Source organism: Saimiri boliviensis, chromosome 21, assembly GCF_048565385.1.
Source record: "Saimiri boliviensis isolate mSaiBol1 chromosome 21, mSaiBol1.pri, whole genome shotgun sequence".
Classification (NCBI taxonomy): Eukaryota; Metazoa; Chordata; class Mammalia; order Primates; family Cebidae; genus Saimiri; species Saimiri boliviensis.
The window spans coordinates 3,625,494-3,645,746 of NC_133469.1; the positions used below are offsets into that span (position 1 = coordinate 3,625,494).

Below are 20,253 nucleotides of genomic sequence, written 5' to 3' on the forward strand. Positions count from 1 at the left end.
CTTAGCTCGTTCCACCTGCTGAAGCCCCCCCACGTGTCTCTGAGGCTGCTGCTGGCAAGGGTCTCTTCCTTATCCCCCGCAGCCTCCGTGCACTTGGGTGTGATGCTCCCTGCACAGGAAGGACTCGGCCAGAGCTGGAATGCCAGCTGGGACCTCAGAGTCCACACTGTCTCCTTCCCATGTCCCCATCGATCCCTGAGAAGCATTTCGGTCCCCCGGGAGCACGGACAGCTCGGGCTGTAAGGCACCGGCCTGTCTCCCCACCAGCCCACTCTTGTCCCGGTGTCCCTTTGTCTCTTACCGTGCCTGACACTTGGAGGAACGTTGGCAAGCGCTGGTTCTTGGGGCACGTCGGGAGCTACTTTGCAGCCAGGCGCAGTAGCTCATGCCAGTAATCCCGACACTTTGCGGGGCCGAGGCAGGAGGGTCACTTGAGCCCAGGAATTTGACCTCAGCAAGAAAGTGAGCCCCGCCTCTATAAAAAATCTAAAAACGGCCGGGCGCGGTGGCTCAAGCCTGTAATCCCAGCACTTTGGGAGGCCGAGGTGGGTGGATCATAAGGTCAAGAGATCGAGACCATCCTGGTCAACATGGTGAAACCCCGTCTCTACTAAAAATACAAAAAAGTAGCTGGGCATGGTGGCGCGTGCCTGTAATCCCAGCTACTCAGGAGGCTGAGGCAGGAGAATTGCCTGAACCCAGGAGGCGGAGGTTGCGGTGAGCCGAGATCGCGCCATTGCACTCCAGCCTGGGTAACAAGAGCGAAACTCCGTCTCAAAAAAAAAAAAAAAAAAAAAAATTCTAAAAACAGGCCAGGGGCAGTGGCTCACGCCTGTAATCCCAACATTCTGGGAGGCTGAGGGGGGTGGATCATGAGGTCAGGAGTTCGAGACCAGCCTGGCCAACATGGTGAAACCCCGTCTCTACTAAAAATAGAAAAAGTTAGCCGGCTATGGTGGTGCGCGCCGGTGATCCCAGCTACTCAGGAGGCTGAAGCAGGAGAATCGCTTGAACCTGGGAGGCGGAGGTTGCAGTGAACCGAGGTCACGCCATGGCACTCCAGCCTGGGCCACAGTGTGAGACTAAGTCTCAAAAAAAAATTTTTTTTTAGTTAGCCAGATGTGGTAGCATGTGCCTGTGGTTCCAGCTACCTGGGAGGCTGAAGCAGGAGGATTGCTTGGGCCCAGGAGTTCAAGGCTGCAGTGAGCCCTGTTTATGCTGTTGCATTTCAGCCTGGACAACAGAGCAAGACCCTGTCTCAAAACAAAAAGAGAAACCTGTCATGCCAGACAGCTCGGAGCCTTCTTTTCCCACCAGTGCTCACGCTGTCATTCCAGGGACTGAACGGTGTGGCCCTGAGACGCACTGGAGAATTCCCATAGCAGCAGACTCAAGTCAGCTCCTGGCTATATAGGGAGAGTTTTGTGGTCAGAGAGCTCCTTTCATGTCACTAGAATTTCCCGCCAGCTTTTCTCATCTGCTGCCTGTGCTGCACGTATCCCCCACCGGAAGGTGAGATTTGGTTTGTGCTGGCTTGTTTGTTGTAGACAGACTCTCACTGTCTTGCCCAGGCTGGAGTGCAATGGCGTGATCGCGGCTCACTGCAGCCTCTCCCTCCCGGGTCCCAGCAGTTCTCCTGCCTCAGCCTCCCGAGTAGCTGGGACTACAGGCATGCGCCATCACGGCCGGCAAACTTTTGTATTTTTTAGGAGAAGTGAGGTCTCATCATACTGGACAGGCTGGTCTCGAACTCTGACCTCGTGATCCTGACCACCTGCCTCGGCCTCCCGAAATACTGGGATTACAGGCGTGAGCCACCGCGCCCAGCCTTGCTTGTGTTTAACCAGGCCCAGCATCCTGGCTTCCTATGTGACATGTGACATATTTGACATAGCAAAAAAAGCTAGTCTCGTCACTTACCTTAGAAAAGTCCTCAGAGGGCCAGGCATGGTGGCTCACTCCTGTCTTCCCAACACTTTGGGAGGCCGAGGCAGGTGGGTCACTGGAGCCCAGGAGTTCAAGACCTGCTTGGGTAACATGGCAGAACCCCATCTGTACAAAACATACAAAGATCAGCCGGGCGTGGGGGCACACAGTTTAGTCCCAGCTACTCAGGCAGCAAGAGCAAGACTCTTGTCTCAAAAAAGAAGGAAAAAAAAAAAGTTTGCCTGCTCCTGCTGTTTCCGCGTGGCAGCTGGACAGCGTGGTGATGGTGCCAGGCTGCCTGGGCTCGGCTTCTCTGCCCCTGGCCATCCATTACTCTCAGCAAGAGGGGCAACCCCTCGCTGCCTCAGTTTCCCCATGTGGCTGACAAGGCTGCTTAAGTCATCCCATTGTCACAATAATTCACTGACTTGATAACCCGTAAAGTGTGTATCTTCCTTTCTTCCTTTTCTTTGTTTCCCAGGCTGGATTTCGGTGGCTCACTGCAGCCTTAACCTCCTGGGCTCAAGCGATCCTCCCCCCTCAGCCTCTCACATAGCCGGGATTACAGGTGTGCACCACTGTGCCCGGCTCATTTAAAACAATTATTTGTTGAGACAGGGTCTCCCTGTGTTGCCCAGGCTGGTCTGGAACTCCTGGCCTCAAGTGATCCTCCTTTCTCAGCCTCCTAAAGTGTTGGGATTATAGGATTGAGCCACCAATCAGCTCCATGTTGGCTGTTTGGATAGGGCCTGCCAGGCACTAGCCGATACTCCGTGTTGGCTGCTAGGAGTACCGTGTTTTTGTGTCTGTGGTTTTTGGTTTTGTTTCATTGCTTTGAGACAGGGTCTCAGTCTGTTGCCCAGGCTGGAATGTAGCGGCACGATGACAGCTCACTGCAGCCTCGATGTCTTGGGCTCAGGTGATCCTCCCACCTCAGCCTCCTGAGCAGCCGGGACTACAGGCACGCCGCCACGCCCAGCTAAATTTTGTATTTTTAGTAGAGACAGGGTTTTGCTCTGTCACCCAAGCTCGTCTCGAATTCTAAGCTCAAGCGATCCTCCAGCCTCGGCCTCCCAAAGTGCCGGGATTACAGGCGTGAGCCACCACGCCGGGCCCTGTTTTAAAATCTTTTTAAACTGGCCAGGCACAGTGGCCCATGCCTGAAACCCCAGCACTTTGGGAGGCTGAGGTGGGCGGATCACCTGAGGTCAGGAGTTGAAGACCAGCCTGGCAAAACCCCGTCTCTATTAAAAATACAAAAAATTTAGCTGGGCGTGGTAGTGGGCACCCATAATCCCAGCTACTCGGGAGGCTGAGGCAGGAGAATCGCTTGAACCTGGGAGGCAGACGTTGCAGTGAGCCGAGATGGCGCCATTGCATTCCAGCCTGGCGACAAGAGCGAAATTCTGCCTCAAAAAAAAAAAAATCATTTTAAACTCCCCTTTTGTGATTAATCTGATTCCAATATTGTATGCACCTCATGTATGCTTATGTGCCAGACACCGCAAAACTGCGCTGTGAAGTCAGCCACATTTTCCCCGTTTCAAAGAAGGGAAGGTTGATGCTCAGAGAGGTTACACCTGGGGTCGCTCGAGGAGGGGGACGTGGCTGGGACCCTCCAGCCTGAGCCTGTGTGGTTCTGCCCCTTATCCTGCCTCGTTCCTGCCGGGAGAGAACCACAGGCACCGGGCTGGGGCTCTGGAGCCGGGACTAGACTCCGCTGCCTGTTGTCTGTGAGGTCGTGGGCAGCCACATAACCTCTCTGTGCCCCAAGACCTCATTTGGAGGAGCTCTGAGGCTCTCAAATGCCCACACACAGGAGGGCCTTGGGTCTCACCCAGCCCTCCTGGCTCAGCTGTGCCTGTGGCTGCAGCTCTAACAGGAACCCCAGTGATTCCACCGCACGCACGCTGTGTTGGGAGCACCTGACTGAGCTGGCCTGGGCATCCTTTCCCGGAGCCAGAGGCCAGTGGCAGGGTCCTGTCTGCGCCTGCCCCCAGAGTCCGCGTTTGGCAGAGCCTGGCCTGCAGGAGGGGTCGGGGAGACTGAAGAGAGGAAGGTGAGGGGCTGGCACGGGAGGGCTCCCTGCAGCTCTGAAGCTGGCACCTCTGTCCCAGAGAATGTCCCACGAATGGTTCCTGCAGAGGGGCAAGACTCGCTGTGCCCTTAGCGGGTTCCTCCCATCTGTCACGCAGCCCTGGGGAGACCCTCCGGCATCCTCCCAGCAGAGGACAGACTGTCCCCCAGTCCTGTGGAGTCGGTGGGCAGGCGGTGAGGACACTCCCGCAGGGGCTGGAACTAAGGCCCCACTTTCCTCCCTCTCCTCGTCCTTGGGGTGACGGGCACACCGCACTTGGGTGGCTATTCTGCAGCCCCAGGCTTCGGCCCGGGTTCCTTGGCTTCCTACCTGCCAGCGTCCTTAAACGCAGAAACCTGGCAAAAGTCCCCTTCGCCCCGCGGGTGACCGAGGGGTACCGGCACCTGGGTTCGAGTTTCCCTCGCCCACTAGGGAGAGCCAGTGTGTGCACAGCTCAGCCTCCCTTGGGTCTCCTTTAGGACCCACCTGGCGTTGGCGCTGGGCTGAGCCCCGGGCGGCAGCTGTCCCTCCTACCTGCCTTGATCTCCGGGTTGGTTTTTGTTTGTTTGTTTTTTTTGAGACAGAGTCACTCTGTTGCCCAGGCTGGAGTGTAGCGGTGTGATCTTGGCCAACTGCAACCCCTGCCTCCCGGGTTCAAGCGATCCTCCTGCCTCAGCCTCCTGAGTAGCTGGGATTACAGGCACGCGCCACCACGTCCAGCTAATTTTTGTATTTTTAGTAGAAATGGAGTTTCACCGTGTTGGTCGGGCTGGTCTTGAACTCCTGACCTCGTGATCCTTCCGCCTCAGCCTCCCAAAGTGCTGGGATTACAGGCGTGAGCCACCACATCCAGCCTACGATCTCCGTATTTTTTGTTTTGCAATGGTAACTTGAATTATTTCTATTTGACAAACTAAACAACAATGAAAATACGTGAATACTTATTTCAAGGCTTTCAAATTGTCGTAAAAATAACAAAATATCTTCAGTTTGGCAGAATACATAACTTCCCTTTTCCGGTAACGATACAATTCTTTACCCACATTAATAGTTGTATATCTTGGCCGGGTGCGGCGGTGGATCACAAGGTCAGGAGTTCAAGAGCAGCCTGGCCAACATGGCAAAACCTCATCTCTACTAACAATTCAAAACTTAGCCGGGCGTGGCGGCCTGCGCCTATACTCCCAGCTACTTGGGAGGCTGAGGCAGGAGAATCGCTTAAACCTGGGAGGCAGAGGTTGCAGTGAGCCGAGATGGTGCCACTGCACTCCAGCCTGGGCGACAGAGTGAGACTCCATCTTGGGGGAAAAAAAAGGTTGTGTCTTAAAGATAGACAATAAGGAAATAATACTGTCCTACAAACTGAAACTTGAATGACACATTGATGGCAGAAACCGCACCTAGACTGTCGTAACGTGAGGCTTGCAGGCTCCTGTGTCAAGGCGCGCTCACGTCCTGTCGGTGGTCCCCACGTTGCAGTTCACGCGGAGCCTTGCCGCTGTTCGGAGTCATCACGGCGAGCGTGTCCACCGGGCGTCGGCGGTGGGCCAGGTGTGGACATAGCCTTGCGTTGTCTTCCGCCCTCGCTTCGGGGGGACAACCCCGCTTTCAGATCCAGGCCCTGAGAAGGAGTGAATTCTCGGGCACGGAGTGGCTGCGCCTGGCCAGCGCGTGTCTGGCCTTGCGGCTGCGCTGTTCTCTGGGGTCTCGGAGACTCTATCCTGCAGACAAACGTGGAGGCCCTTGTCGGTCCCTGTCCTTAGAAGAGGTGGCCAAACGTGAGGCCACCACTGACCCCAAGACCACCAGCAGCTGGGGCTCCCCTGGGGCAGGCCCCACCCTGAGAGCTGCTCTCTGTGCCAGTGGCCTCCTGCCCCCCGCACCCCTCCAGCCTGCATCCCCCGCAAGGATTCTTGGCACGTCCACACTGTCTCCTATGTCTGTGCAGATTCAGGGTGGATTGAAATTGGAGGCAGATCCTGATCTGTATGCAGGGGAGCCTCTCCAGAGCGTTTGGTGCATTGGCGAGCTCGTGAAAGCAAAATACCTCCCGGTGTGCGCTGCTCCTGTGACGTTCGGGTTTTAAGTGGCGTCAGCGTTGATTTTCTTCATATGAAAAATGCTCCCCCCGTGCAGCCCCCCGCCTCTCCGCCGGCGCCTAATCGGTTTTTATTCTGTTGCTTCTGCTTTCTTAGTCACAAGTTTGGGAAAAAAGTCACCTATGTCAACAGCCTGAGTGAGCTCCGTGAACACCTGAAATGCGAGCAGCTGACCGTCCCCCCCGAAGTGCTGCGGTGAGTGCCGGTGAGACCCCAGAGGCCGCGTAAATCCGTCTTTGTGCTTCCAAGGGTCTCGGTTCAATCCCGCGAACGCTGAGGGCTTCATTTCCAAAGGCGCGCTGGGCTGGGCTGGGCTCGGAAATCTGCGGCCTCTGCAGAGACGCGGCTGGAGGTGCTAACTGCTGACTCAGGCGACGTGGCAGAGGCCGTGCGGGACGGGATGTGTCGCTGCAGAACGGATTTAAAACATGAGCCCTGTGTGGCAGCGGCCGCGTGTTGCCTTGGGGTTTACCATTTTTCCTTTTGAGCAGAAAATGAGGGGAATTTCCCAGGCGTGTGAATGACGCTGCGTACAGAATACAATGTTCTCGGGGACGTGACAGGGGCGCTCGAAAGGGACCTGTGTGCTGGATGCTGGAAGCCTGATTGGTCTGTCTGCTACGAGGCTTAAATGTAGGACCAGATGAGTAGAGGCTGCCCGGGAAGGTGCGTGCCACGCAGCCGGTGCAGCGTGGGGCCAGACCCAGCCCGGGTCCCTGGACGCCCAGCCTGGCTTCCCTCTGCCCCTGGTGTCTCCCTCTCTGAGGGGCTCCTTTGAAGGAGTACGTCCTTGCCAAAGCACATGCAGGTGAGGCTGGTTGCCTTGCAGCGGTAGTGGAGATAAAAGCCAAGTCCCATGCCAGGCGCTGGGTTGTAGAGATGTCTAGGAAGCGTGGTCCCTGCCCTCAGGACACTCTCAAGCTAGTAAGGACCGCAAATCAGTGACGGCAGGGGCCAGAGGAAGCACTGAACCCAGCTGGGGAAGGGACTGGTGTGTGTGAGAGGGGGAATCCAGGAAGACTTTCAGGTGGAGGTGGCTTTTTTTTTTTTGAGATGGAGTTTTGCTCTTGTTGCCCAGTCTGGAGTGCAATAGTACAATCTCAGCTCGCTGCAGCCTCCGCCTCCCAGGTTCAAGTGATTCTGCTGCCTTAGCCTCCCGAGTAGCTGGGACTACAGGCATGTGCCACCACGCCTGGCTAATTTTTGTATTTTTAATAGAGACAGGGTTTCTCCATGTTGGCCAGGCTGGTCTCAAACTCCCAACCTCAGGCGATGCACCCACCTCAGCCTCTCAAAGTGCTGGGATTACAGGCATGAGCCACCGCGCCTGACCCAGAGGTGGCTTTTTTTATTTTCTCCCCCAGAGAAAGAGTCTGGCTCTGTTGCCCAGACTAGAGTGCAGTGGTGCAATCTCGGCTCACCACAACCTCCACCTCCCGGGTTCTAGCAGCTCTCCTGCCTCAGCCTCCCAAGTAGCTGGGACTACAGGCGCACACTTCTACGCCTGGCTGATTTTTTTGTATTTTAGTAGAGATGGGTATTCACTGTGTTGCCCAGGCTGGTCTCGAACTCCTGAGCTCAGGTGATCTACCTGCCTTGGCCTCCCAATGTGCTGGGATTACAAGCGTGAGCCACCACGCCCAGCTCAAAAGTGGCTCTTAGAGTTTCAGAGGGACAGTTGGGTAGCTTAAGAGGCCAGGAAGCCCATTTCCAGCGGAGGGAAGCCCTCCTGCAAACATGTGGGTGAGGTATTGGGAGATTTGGAGGCAGCCGGAAGACCCACATGATCAAGCCAGAGTTGCTGGGCTGGGAGCCCTTGGTGCCAAGCAGAGGAGAGTGAACTGGACCCGGAGCTCATGGGAGGATGATGGGAATCCCTGCTCTGCCATGGGCCTTGGCGAGACCCGACTCCCAGACCTCACTAGAGTGACTTGGGGGAGTCATGGACACGGCTCGGATGTATTGTTAGCTCTGTGGTGGAAGTGATTTGTCTGGTGACAAAGGGTAACTTCACGTCCTCCTGCGTGGCAGAGCGATTGGGGATAAGGTGGATGGCATCTGTGAAACACCCAGCTCTGGCTTCTCAGGGGCTACTAGGTGCCGTCTGGGGCCTCTGGAATGTGCAGGTGGCTGGCATCACTGAGGGTGCAGGGTCCTGTGGGTCAGAGGGGGACAGTGTTTGGGAGAGGGGTGTGGGCTTGAGTATTAGGAGCTCCTGAACTTACTCAGTGGGCAGCCAGCACCCTATTCCATAGCCATGAAGCAGAACCCCAGAGGACGTGTCCAATCCTGATGCTTTTAACTGAGCATTTACTAGGCTGGGGCAGGGGTCCAAGGCTGGGTTTTTTTTTTTTTCTTTTTTCTTTTTTTTCAAGACAGGGTTTCACCATGTTGGCCAGGCTGGTCTTGAACTCCTGACCTCGGGTGATCCGCCCGCCTCGGCCTCCCAAAGTGCTGAGATTACAGGCATGAGCCACCGCGCCCCGCCCTAAGTCTGGATTTTATCCACCCCCACACACTCCCTGGTGGTGCTGTGAGATCCGGAAGCTGAGACCCATTGGCTTAGCAGCAGGGCAGGGCCTTGGGGTCCTGAATCCTGGCTGTCGTCCCAGCTTGTGGCCTAGGGCATGTCACCAGACCTGGACAAGCCTCAGTTTCCCGATTTGTAAAGTAGACAAAATACCTCTCCACGGTGGGCCCTTCGGGAGGGACAGAGACATCTCTTGGGAGCCACCTGGGGCGCAGAGCACTGCGATGAACTCACAAAGTACAGCTGTCCGTGGGAGCGGCTCCCACCTGCTTGGCTGGCCAGGCTCAGCCCAGCACCGCCTTCTCCACAGACCTTCCCTGACTCCGTTTCCCTGCCTGAAGTGTTGGGGGTGCCTCTGGGTCATGTGCTTGCACTGTCTTGACTCCTGAGGTGCTGAGTAATGCTCGTGTGCTCCCCATCCTGTGGCCGGGCCATTGCCGTATGCACAGTGCCCAGCACATAGTAGGACCTCAATACATGCTTGCCTGTGTTAAGGAAAGACTGTTACCTGCTGCTGTTTGTTTGTTTGTTTGTTTTTGAGACGTGGCCTCAGTCTGTTGCCCAGACTGGAGTGCAGTGGCGTGATCTCGGCTCACTGCAACCTCAGCCTTCTGGGTTCCAGTGATTCTCCCACCTCAGCCTCCCGAGTAGCTGGGATTACAGGCGTGCACCACCTCTCCCAGCTAATTTTTGTGTATTTGGTAGAGACAGGGTTTTACCATGTGTCTAGGCTGCTCTTGAACTCCTAACCTCAAGTGATCTACTTGTCTTGGCCTCCCAAAGTGCTAGGATTACAGGCATGAGCCACTGTGCTCAGCAGAGAAGCTCCTTTTACCCAAAAGCTTTAACCGCCTCCTTCACAGTTATCCATCCTCTTCCTGTGTTCATTCATGAGTTTCTTCATTCATTCAATAAATATTTTAATTGAGCATTTAATATGCAGTAAGCCCCTTCCAGGCACTGGAGATAAAGTAATTAACAAAAGGGGCAACGTCCCATTAGCATTGGGAGCCAGCTCTTGTCTTAAATTCAGACTCTGGAGAGCTGAGGGTGGTCACGCCCACCTCAGGACAGACCGCCTGGCAAGCAGGTGAGGCCGCTCTGCTGGTGGGGGCAGGGCCGCTGGCCAGGGGTTGAAGGAGGGACTGGACATTTGCTGGGGGTTGGACGACTGCGTCTAGTGAGAATGCCCACAGGAATGGGGGATGGTGACCTGTGTGCGTGTGTGTGTGAGCTGGTGGTGTGGCACGTGTGCCCAGAGGGATGCGACACCCAGGTGTCCTGCAGATGTGTGGGGCATCCAGCCCCACCCAGCGCCTCCGTGGCTGCCAGCTGCCCTGCCAGGTGAGAGCCCAGCCTCTGTGGTGTGTGCAGGTACGACGAGAAGCTCCAGCGTCTGCACGAGGGCCGGCCGCCACCTTCCGCCAAGACCCCGCCGCCGCGGCCCCCGCTGCCCACCCAGCAGTTTGGCGTCAGTCTGCAATAGTAAGTGAGCCGGGGACGTGTCTGCTCCTCCGCCCGGGGCCCTGGCAGCTATGGGCGCTTCCGGGTCTAGAGACATTTTCCCCAGACCTTTGCTTCCAGCAGCCGAGCTTAACCCTGTGGGAAAGATGAAGCCTGAGCCCCCCACTGAGGCCGCACGCTCGCTGCTCCGTGCCTGCTGGGGACGGCCAGGAGTGGGTAGCAGAGGGGGATCCCTGAGTTTCCCGCCCCAGCCTCCGTCACTGCTGCTCTCTGTGCTCCAGGTACACAGGGCACCTCCCGCCACCTCAGGGAGGCCGTGGTCATGGGATGTGCTTAGGTGCGGGTGCGGGTGTGGGTGTGTCGTGCTGGGACAAAGCTTCCCGAGCCAGCGGGCAGCGGCCTCTCGTGGTGATGTACAGGCCGCGGTCAGGTGGAGATGGTGCCTCGTCACTCTGCGTCCCTGATCCCCACATCACTGTGTGCTCTGCTAACACCCAGGCTGGACACGGGCATCGTGAAGACAGGCTTGTGTTGGGTCCAGCCGCTGAGATGTGGCGTCACTGTCACCGCAGCATGACCTGTCCTTTATCAGCCACGTGGCCTTTGTTGGAAACAGATGCTCGGTGCCGCAAAGAAAAATCAGCACTGAGACAAAGGATCTTTCAGCAACGCAATTTTTACTTCTAGCCACTGACCCAGGAGAGTGCAATGAACAAATGAAAACACACACATTTATCCCCTACGCATTTGGGGTCGTCCTCACTGCTGTGTCTGCTCTCCGCTGGCTGGAGCCAGACCTCACAATCTAAACTAAAACCCGATTGCCTGACAACTTAGAACTTTTCTAAACAGGTAAAAGCAGTGGAGAGCTGGGACATGCCTGTGAGCACGTCCAGCACAGAGATCTTGGGTAAAGTACAAGGACACAGAATGTACCACGTGCCTGGAAGCATGGCGTGTCCAACAGCTCCAGAGGATAGAGCTTCACAAAATTATTAGCACATTTATTCTCTAACAAGAAAGGAAACTTTAAAGGAACTTTCCTGCTTCCCACAGCCTTGAACTCACCTCTTCTCTCAGCTCTTTTCCTTTTTTTTTTTTTTTTTTTGAGACAGTCTCACTCTGTTGCCAGGCGCCAGGCTGGAGTACAGTGGCTCGATCTCAGCTCACTGCAACCTCTACCTCCCAGGTTCAAGCAATTCTCCTGCCTTAGCCTCCCAAGTAGCTGAGACTACAGACGTGTGCCACCACGCCCAGCTAATTTTTGTATTTTAGTAGAGACGGGGTTTCACTATGTTGGTCGGGATGGTCTCGATCTCTTGACCTCGTGATCCGCCCACCTCGGCCTCCCAGAGTGCTGGGATTACAGGCATGAGGCAGTGCGCCCGGCCAGCTTGTTTCCTTATTTCTGTTATACGGTCTTTTTGGGGGGATGGCGGGGACAGGATCTTGCTCTGCTGCCCAGGCTGGAGTACAGTAGCCCCGTCTCAGCTCACTGCAGACTCTGCTTTCTGGGTTCAAGCAATTCTCCTGCCTCAGCCTCCCGAGTGGCTGGGACTACAGGCACACCACCATGCCGGGCTAATTTTTTTGTATTTTCAGTAGAGACAGGGTTTGGCCATGTTGCCCGTCTGGTCTCAGACTCCTGACCTCAAGCAATCCACCCACCTCAGCCTCCCAAAGAGCTGGGATTACAGGCCCCCACCATTATGCTCAGCTAATTTTCGTATTTTTAGTAGAGATGGGGTTTCACCATGTTGGCCAGGCTGCTCTCGAAATCCTGCCCTCAAGTGATCCACTTTCCTTGGCCTCCCAAAGTGTTGGGATTACAGGCGTGAGCCACCGTGCCCGGCCTGTGATTTGGTTTCTTTAAAGTCTGATGATTCTTAAGGCCCAGGCTGGAGTGCAGTGGTAAGATCTCAGCTCACCACAACCTCTCTCTCCCAGGTTCAGGCAATTCTTCTGCCTCAGCCTCCCGGTTAGCTGGGATTACAGGTGCCCACCATGATGCCCAGTTAATTTTCATATTTTCATAGAGATGGGGTTTCACCATGTTGGCCAGGCTGGTCTCGAAATCCTGACCTCAAATGATCTGGCCCCCTCGGCCACCCAGGGTAGATTTTGCAACATTTTGAAAGGTTTTGAGAACGGAGGCGGCTCTGGCAGCATCTGGGGAGCGGGTCCACTGTGTACCTGCCCTTCCTGAGCCACGTGGGCAAAGCCATTCCTGGGGTTCGAGGAAAGTGGATTCGGCCCTGGGGACCTGCCTGTTTCTTGGCCAGGAGTGGTGGAGCTCAGGGAAGGCAGGGTGGGAGGCAGAATCACGCCCTCATTCTCAGAACCCGTAATTAGGTCACCTTGCGCAGCAAAACAGACTTTGCAGAAATGATTAAGTGAAGGATCTTGGGATGGGGGATTGTCCTGGCTTCTCTGGTGGACCCAAAGCAGTCGCCAGCGTCTTTGCACGCGGGAGGCAGGACGGTCAGCGTCGGAGAGGAGCTGTGGCCGCGGAAGCAGAGGCCGGAGGGGTGCGGGGCCGGAAGCCAAGGGAAGCCGGCACTCCTGGGAACTGAAAAAGGCAGGAGTGGGTCCTCCCAGAGCCTCCAGGTGGAACAGTCGGCTCAGCCCCTTCTCGACTCCTGACACCTCCGGATGTAAGATAACACATTTGGGGGCTGGTTTTTGTTGTTGTTGTTGTTTGAGACGGAGTGTCACTCTGTCACCCAGGCTGGAGTGTAGTGATGTGAGCTCAGCTCTCTGCAACCTCTGCCCCCGGTTTCAAGCAGTTCTCCTGCCTCAGCCTCCTGAGTAGCTGGGACTACAGGCGCACGCCACCGCCCCCGGCTAAGTTTTGTCGGGAGGCCGAGGCAGGAGAATTGCTTGAACCCAGGAGGCGGGAGGCTGTAGTGAGCTGAGATCGCACCACTGCACTCCAGCCTGGGTAACAAGGGGAAACTGTCTCAAAAAAAAACAAAAACAAACACACACACACACACACACACACACACACACACACACACACACACAAAACGAGCACAGCTCACAGACTTCCAAAGCCGTCGACCTGAGTGAAGTGTGGGCAGACTGCTGCCCAGGGGTGTGTAGGCCTCTCGGCTCCTGGACAGCCGTCAGGGACGCCGTTAGCCCTGCGTTCCGAGCAGGTACCTTTCAGAACACGCTGACGCAGGGCTGTTGGCTCTGTCACCTTGCCACAGTCCATCCCTATCCAGGGCCAGTTGTACCTGTAAAATTCCAGTCCTTAGCTGCTTTTGGGACAGTGCCACACCGGCCCACCTTTGAACAACCCTCTGCACACGCCGCATAGGGAGAGTATGCATGCAGTTGGTTCTTCACATTAATATTTTAGGTTGTTTCATTGCCAGTGATTGTAATAAAATGGCAATAAACATTTTAAAGGAAGCACTAGATAGGTAATTTGTTTGGACTGTGAATGAATGAAAGTCATGAAAATTCATAACTGAATCCTATTCACAAATGTTAATTTGCCGAGTTAACTTCAGAGGCATACAGCAGAAAGCTTATCACCTTAGAATTCGCTAGTTAATACAGTAAAGGGAAGTCAACGTTTCAAGAGGCCTTTGCTTGCCATCCCTGAAGAGGAAAAATGGAAACAGGAGGGCCATGTGGGCAGCTGGGGGGCAGGGCGGGTACAGGGAAGAGACTGATGTGTCCTTAGGGCGGGGTGGGGCAGGACATTGCTGAGCTCTGGCATTTTCTCTTTTGGCTCGCTGCAACCTCTGCCTCCCTGCTTCATGTGATTCTCCTGCCTCAGCCTCCCGAGTAGCTGTAATTACAGGCTCACGCCACCACACCCAGCTAATTTTTATCTTTTGAGTAGAGACGGGGTTTCACCATGTTGGCCAGGATGGTCTTGAGCTCCTGACCTCACGATCCACCTGCCCCGGCCTCCCGAAGTGCTGGGATGACACGCGTGAGCCACCACGCCCGGCCTCGGCATTTTCTTTCTTTTCTTTTTTCTTTTCTCTCTTCTTTTCTTTTGAATCAGAGTCTTGCTCTGTTGTTCAGTCTGGAACTGCAACCTCTGCCTCCCAGGTTCAAGCAATTCTCCTGCCTCAGCCTCTCGAGTAGCTGGGACTGCCGGGGCACGCCACCATACCTGGCTACCTGGCTGATTTCTTCTGTATTTTAGTAGACACAGAGTTTCACCGTGTTGCCCAGGCTGGTTTTGAACTCCTGAGCTCAGGCAATCCACCCAACTCGGCCTCGCAAAGTGCTGTGATTACAGGCATGAGCCACCAAGCCCGGCTTTTTTTTTTTTTGAGACAGTCCTGCTCTGTCGCCCAGGCTGGAGCGTAGCGCGCTATCTCGGCTCACTGCAACCTCTGCCTCCCAAAGCACTGGGATTACAGGCGTGAGCCACCGTATCTATTTTTTTCTTTTGTCACTTGTGCTTTTCGTTTTTATCTAAGAAACCATTGCCAAATCCAAGGTGATGACGTGCCTATGCTTTTTTCCCAAGACTTTTACAACTGAGCTGTTAGATTTGGATCTTTGATCTATTTTGAGTAGATTTTTATATATGTTGTGAGGCAAGGTCTGATTTATTGCAGCAGCATTTGTTGAAAAGGCTTTTCTTGGCCAGGCGTGGTGGCTCACACCTGTAATCCCAGCACTTTGGGAGGCTGAGGCAGGTAGATCAGGTAGATCACCTGAGGTCAGGAGTTTCAGACCAGCCTGGCCAACGTGGTGAAACCTCATCTCTATTGAAAACAAAAAAATCAGCCAGGCATAGCGGTGCACACCTGTAATCCCAGCTACTCCGGAGGCTGAGGCAGGAGACTCTCCTGAACCTTGAGGGGCGGAGGTAGCAGTGAGCTGAGATCGCTCTACTGCACGCGAGCCTGGGGCAACAAAGTGAGACTCCATCTCAAAAAAAAAAAAAAGAAATGATAGCTGATTTCTCTGCAAAAAACTTTTAAAAGTAAATGCCCAGTAAAAACTGTTTCAGATAAACCAAAAAAGCTGAATGTGTTTTCGGCAGAACTAAACTAGACAGAATGTGAAGAGAAGAGCGGCAGAAGAAGAGAGCACCAGATGGAAATGGGGGCCCTTACAAAGGAGTGACGTGTGCTGCAAATGGCATGTGTCAACAGGAAATCAATGATTTTCCCATTTTAAGAACATCTTGAAAAGTGAATTGACTGTTTAAACAAACATAATAAAGTACTATGAGGCTCAACACGTGTTAGAACAATGGATCATGTATTAAGAAGACGGGCCAGGCACAGTGGCCTATAATCCCAGCACTTTGGGAAGCCAAGGCAGGTGGATCACTTGAGCTCAGGAGTTCAAGACTAGTCTAGGCAACATGACAAAACGCAGTCACTACAAAAAATTCAAAAAACTAGCTGGCAGGGCATGGTGGCATATGCCTGTAGTCCCAGCTACTTGGGAGGCTGAGGTGAAAGGATTGCTTGAGCCCAGGAGGTCAAGGCAGCAGCCAGCCAGGATCACAGGGCAAGACCCTGTCTCCAGAAAAAAAAACACACACACACACAAAAAGAAGGCAGAGGATGGGATGGGAGACTTACGCTGTAAGTAGAGTGGTGTAATAGCGTCTGAAAATTGAAAATAGACTGTATTATATTAAATATGTAAAACCAGGCTCACCACAAATAATACATATATATAATTTACATATATAATATATAAAACGTATGTATCATATATATAGATATTTCTATATCTATATATATATATTTTTTTTGAGTTGAAGTCTCACCACTGTCCCCCAGGCTGGAGTTCAGTGGTGCAATCTCGGCGCTCTGCAATCTCTGCCTCCCAGTTCAAGTGATTCTCCTGCCTCAGCCTCCAGAGTAGCTAGGATTACAGTTGTGTGCCACCACACTTGGCTAATTTTTGTGTGTTTATTAGAGATGGGGTTTCACCATGTTGTCCAGGCTGGTCTCAAACTCCTGACCTTGTGATCCACCTGCCTCGGCCTCCCGAAATGCTGGGATTACAGGTGTGAGCCGCCGCGCCTGGCCACATCTAATATATTAATAGATGTGGGATCTCTATTAATCCCACCGTGCCCACCTAATTTTTGTATTTTTAATAGAGACGGGGTTTTGCCGTGTCGGCCAGCCTAGTCTTGAACTCCTGGGCTCAAGTGATCTGCTCACCTTGGCCTCCCAAAGTGCTGGGACTACAGGCGTGAGCCACCACACCTGGCCAAAATGTCTTTATGTGAATCTCTGTCTCAAAATAGCCCAGTAAGAGACAGGATAACCCAGATGACATGCTGGGCTTTTGTCAGCAATGTTTGTTAACTGGATCGGCATCCAGTCCAGGGCTTCAGGTTCTGCCGTCACAGCCAAGCCATCTCATAGCTCTGAGACTTCCAGGTATGTCTTCCCTGTCTAGAATGCCCTTCTTTCTTATGTCCTCTGGCAGGCTCCTACGCATCCCTCAAAACCCCGCTCTGAAGTTGCATCCTGGGGAACTCCTCCCCAACCCCCAGGTCTTTCCTGTCTCATAAATATCCCTCTCATGGGGTTCTCAAACACTGCACTATCATTTTATCAATGGCCCCAGACATTCTGCTTCCTGAGGGCTGAGCCTGCCTCTCCCTGGACAGTGCTTGGCCCTGTGTCTTCGCAGGGGTGTGCAGAGGGCCAGCAGCCCTGCACGTGGTGATCACCCATCAAGCTCAGGTACAAACTGTCCCTTTCTGTTCCCTTTTCTCAGCCTCAAAGACAAAAACCAAGGCGAACTCATCCCCCCCGTGCTGAGGTTCACAGTGACGTACCTGAGAGAGAAAGGTGAGGCTGGGCCGGCTCCGGCTGGGCGACGTGAGGGCTGCTGGGTGCACCTCCCTGGGTGGGTTGTCTTGGATCCTGAGCACCCCACAGGCCAGGAAGGGAGGGCACAGTGGCTGCAGGTCTGGGATCTGGCTTCGGATGGTCCGGGTTTGAATCCTGTCTCCCCTGTTGACTAGCTGTGTGACCTGGGGCCCGTTACACACCCTCTCTGGGCCTCCATTCCCTCATCTGTCCTGTGGGGTTAATAACAAACAGTATGTGACTCGTAGGATTGTCACGACCCCTAAATGAGATGTTGCCTGCAAAACACTTCAGACAGTGCCAGCCTGTAGGAAGCCCTCTTGAAATGGGGGCTCCTCTGACGGGATCAACTTTGATTTGCCTGCAACATTGCCGGTGGGGCGGGTGCAGCCAGGATCTTGGAATGGGGTGAGCCTTGTGGGCTCCCCACAGCTCCTGAGGCTAGAACTGAGGTCCGTGGAGGTCGTGTTTACCCTAGTTGGGGGAAAGAGGCTCCCATGGAGGAGCAGGCACCAGGGAGGCTCACCTGGGACCTCCGGTGCAGGCTCACCTGGGCGGGGTGCTCTCCAGCCTGGGTGCTGCAGCGCGGATGTGGGGGTGTCAGCCAAGAAGTGAGAGTCACTGCTGCCAGGGCCGTGGTGGTCTGTCCCTGTGTGCCCCAGAGATGGCACGTTCTGATCACAGAATGTTCTATGAGACGCGGCTGCTGTAGCTGAGGGACTGTCATTTCGAGCTGTCTCTACTTTGACCAGATGTCACGGTAGCATTTTCCATTCTGTCGTGCTTATGAGAGGTGTGCATACAGACTAAAAATCAGAAGCTGCAACAGGGAGTCTGTCTCTCCCTCTTTAAAAACGTATCAGTTCCTTTGTTGTCGTTATTATTGAGATATCACTCTGTCACCCAGGCTGGAGTGCGATGGCTTGGTCCCCACTCACTGCAACCCCCGCCTCCCAGGTTCAGGCGATTGTCCTGCCTCAGCCTCCTGAGTAGCTGGCATTACAGGCATGCCCCACCAAGCCCAGCTATTTTTTTTTTTTTTTTTTTTTGTATTTTCTAGTAGAGATGCGGTTTTACCATGTTGGCCAGGCTGGTTTTGAACTCCTGACCTCAGGTGATTGGCCCACCTCAGCCTCCCATAGTGCTGGGATTACAGGCGTGAGTCATCAGGCCCAACCCACACAACACGAGTTTATTATCTCCATTTCTGTGGATCAGAAGTCTGGGCACATGGGGGCTGGGTTCTCTGCTCAGGGTCTCACACGCTGAACTCCAGGTGCTGACCGGACTGGGCTTCCTCCTGGTGGCTGGAGGTACCGGGGAAGAGTCCACGTCCAAGTTCGTTCAGATCCTTGGCCTGGTCTTGTTCTTGGCAGTTGGCATTGTGAGGTGCCCACTTCCTTGCCTGTCAGCCCGGGGCCTGGCTTAGCGGCGACCGCCCCTGCTTTCCCTGCCAGGCCCGGCCCCTCTTCCCGCAGACCACAGCTCGCGTGAATCCCCTCCCCGGGCTGGGTTCTCTGTCATTGAAAGAACCTGGGTCCTTTTAAAACTCACCTGTTGGAGGCTGGAGGGGAGTCAGCCCTGCCTGGGTGGTGGGGATTCGGCGGGGGCAGACCCCTGGCTGGAGAAGCCACAGGGTGAAAGTCGGGCGCCTGCGAGATCATCTCTGTATCTTAAGGCCGACTGGCTTGGCGCCTTGGCTGCAGGACTAGCTTGTTTGACTGACCACCTGGGAACCCGCACGTACATGTTCTCTAGGGGCCAGGAGGCCAGGGGCCATCTCAGAATTCTGCCCACGGCAGTCACTCAGCAGAAAGGAGAGGGACCAGCCACCGGGCCAGGTCCGGGCCAGGAAGGCACATGGAGTCACTGGGCCCTGGACGATGGGAGCAGAGAGGTGGTGGGGGAAGTGAGAGGGGGCGGCCAGATGGTGCAAGGCTGTGGTGACAATGAAGGGAAGCACTATTGTTTCTTTCTTTCCTTTTCTGTTTCATAAAGCACATTCCCATGAAGCTCTGTACTGTGACAGGTGGCAGACACTGAAGGGCTCGATGCAGGGTGTGGCTGCTCAGAGATCGGAGTTCCCTGAGCTTCAGAAAGGAGAAGAGGCTTCGGGAGGGGTCTGAGGACGGGGAAAGATGACAGTGGCTTCCCCGGGGAGAGTGAAACCGTTTGACAGGCGCCATTGCCTTCTTCACCCTCGAGAGCGGGCCCACTCCGCCCTCAGCCTGCAGCGGACGGGCACGTGTTGAGACCTACTAAGTGCAGGCCCTGGGAGGAGATCCAAAGTCCGATTCAGGGCACTCGGCGTTTCCTTTAGTAAACCTTGTAGGGAGCGATCACCTTTTCTTCCTGTCCCAGGTGGCCAAGGCCAGGCCTCAGGAAGTGCGGGAGTCCCTTTCCCAGCCGCTGTCCCAGCCCTGAGGCTTGGCCTGGCCCCTCCTGGGTCTTCCCCCTCCCCGGCCTGTGTGCCTTTACCCTGTGGTTTCTCCAGCCAGGGTTTTGCACCCACCCCCCATCCCTAGCACCCAGGCAGGGCTGGCTCCCCTCCAGCCTCTAGAGCTCAGCTCAATGGTTGCTTCCTCAGGGAATCTCCCCAACGTGGCCAAACCCCCAATGCAGACCGCAGCTCCTCCACAGACTGCACCGTGGGCCCCAGACCCCGCCACCTGTGGTCCCTCGGCCACTGCCCTTTCTCATGATTCCATCTGGCGATGGCGCTGAGCTCTGAGGCCGGGGAGAGGCTGCCCATGCTAGCTGGCAGAAGGACCCCAGAGAGGAGCCGCATGTGCAGAGGCCCACGGCCATGGGGGTGCATGATCGCGTGGGGCCTCAAGGAAGAGGGGAGAAGGGGAGGTCACGCCTTGCAAGTCCCAGGAAGACTTGGACCTCCAGATGCTTGCACCAGGTCCTAGGTGCTGGCGTTGCAGGGCACCCCCACCATCCACCGCAGGCTCCCCAGGGCAGGCTCAGGCTTGTTTCTCTTCCTGGCTCTGAGGCCAGCAGGGGCCTGGCCAGAGGAAACCCTTGCCTCCACCCCAGGCCTCAAGAGGCCACATGAGTTGCTGCCTTCATGAGCCAATTAGAAGCGCTGAAAACTCTGTATAAATTGACAGTGGAGACAAGTGTTCTTCTTTGATATAATCAACTTTTTTTTTTTTTTTTTGAGATGGAATCTGGTTCACTCAGGCTGGAGTACAGTGGCGCGACCTCAGTTCACTGTGACCTCCGCCTCCTGGGGTCCGGTAGTTCTCCTGCCTCGGCCTTCTGCGTAGCTGGGATTACAGGCACACGCCACCACAGCTAGCATTTTTTGTATTTTTAGTAGAC

At 54.9% G+C, this 20,253-nt stretch overlaps 1 protein-coding gene across 7 annotated transcripts in view; it reads left to right on the forward strand.

Moving 5' to 3' along the window:
* ARHGAP8 (Rho GTPase activating protein 8) overlaps window positions 1-20,253 on the forward strand; it is an 87,338-nt gene that overhangs the window by 54,597 nt on the left and 12,488 nt on the right. For all 7 annotated transcript variants that reach the window (XR_012515503.1, XM_039463146.2, XM_010343301.3 and 4 more), the window contains 3 exons: window positions 6,199-6,297; window positions 10,007-10,117; window positions 16,829-16,902. Coding sequence is in view for 6 of the 7 variants with exons in the window: in XM_039463146.2 (XP_039319080.2) it covers window positions 6,199-6,297; window positions 10,007-10,117; window positions 16,829-16,902 (284 nt within the window). In the remaining variant the exon portion in view is untranslated. The remainder of the gene's footprint in view (window positions 1-6,198; window positions 6,298-10,006; window positions 10,118-16,828; window positions 16,903-20,253) is intronic.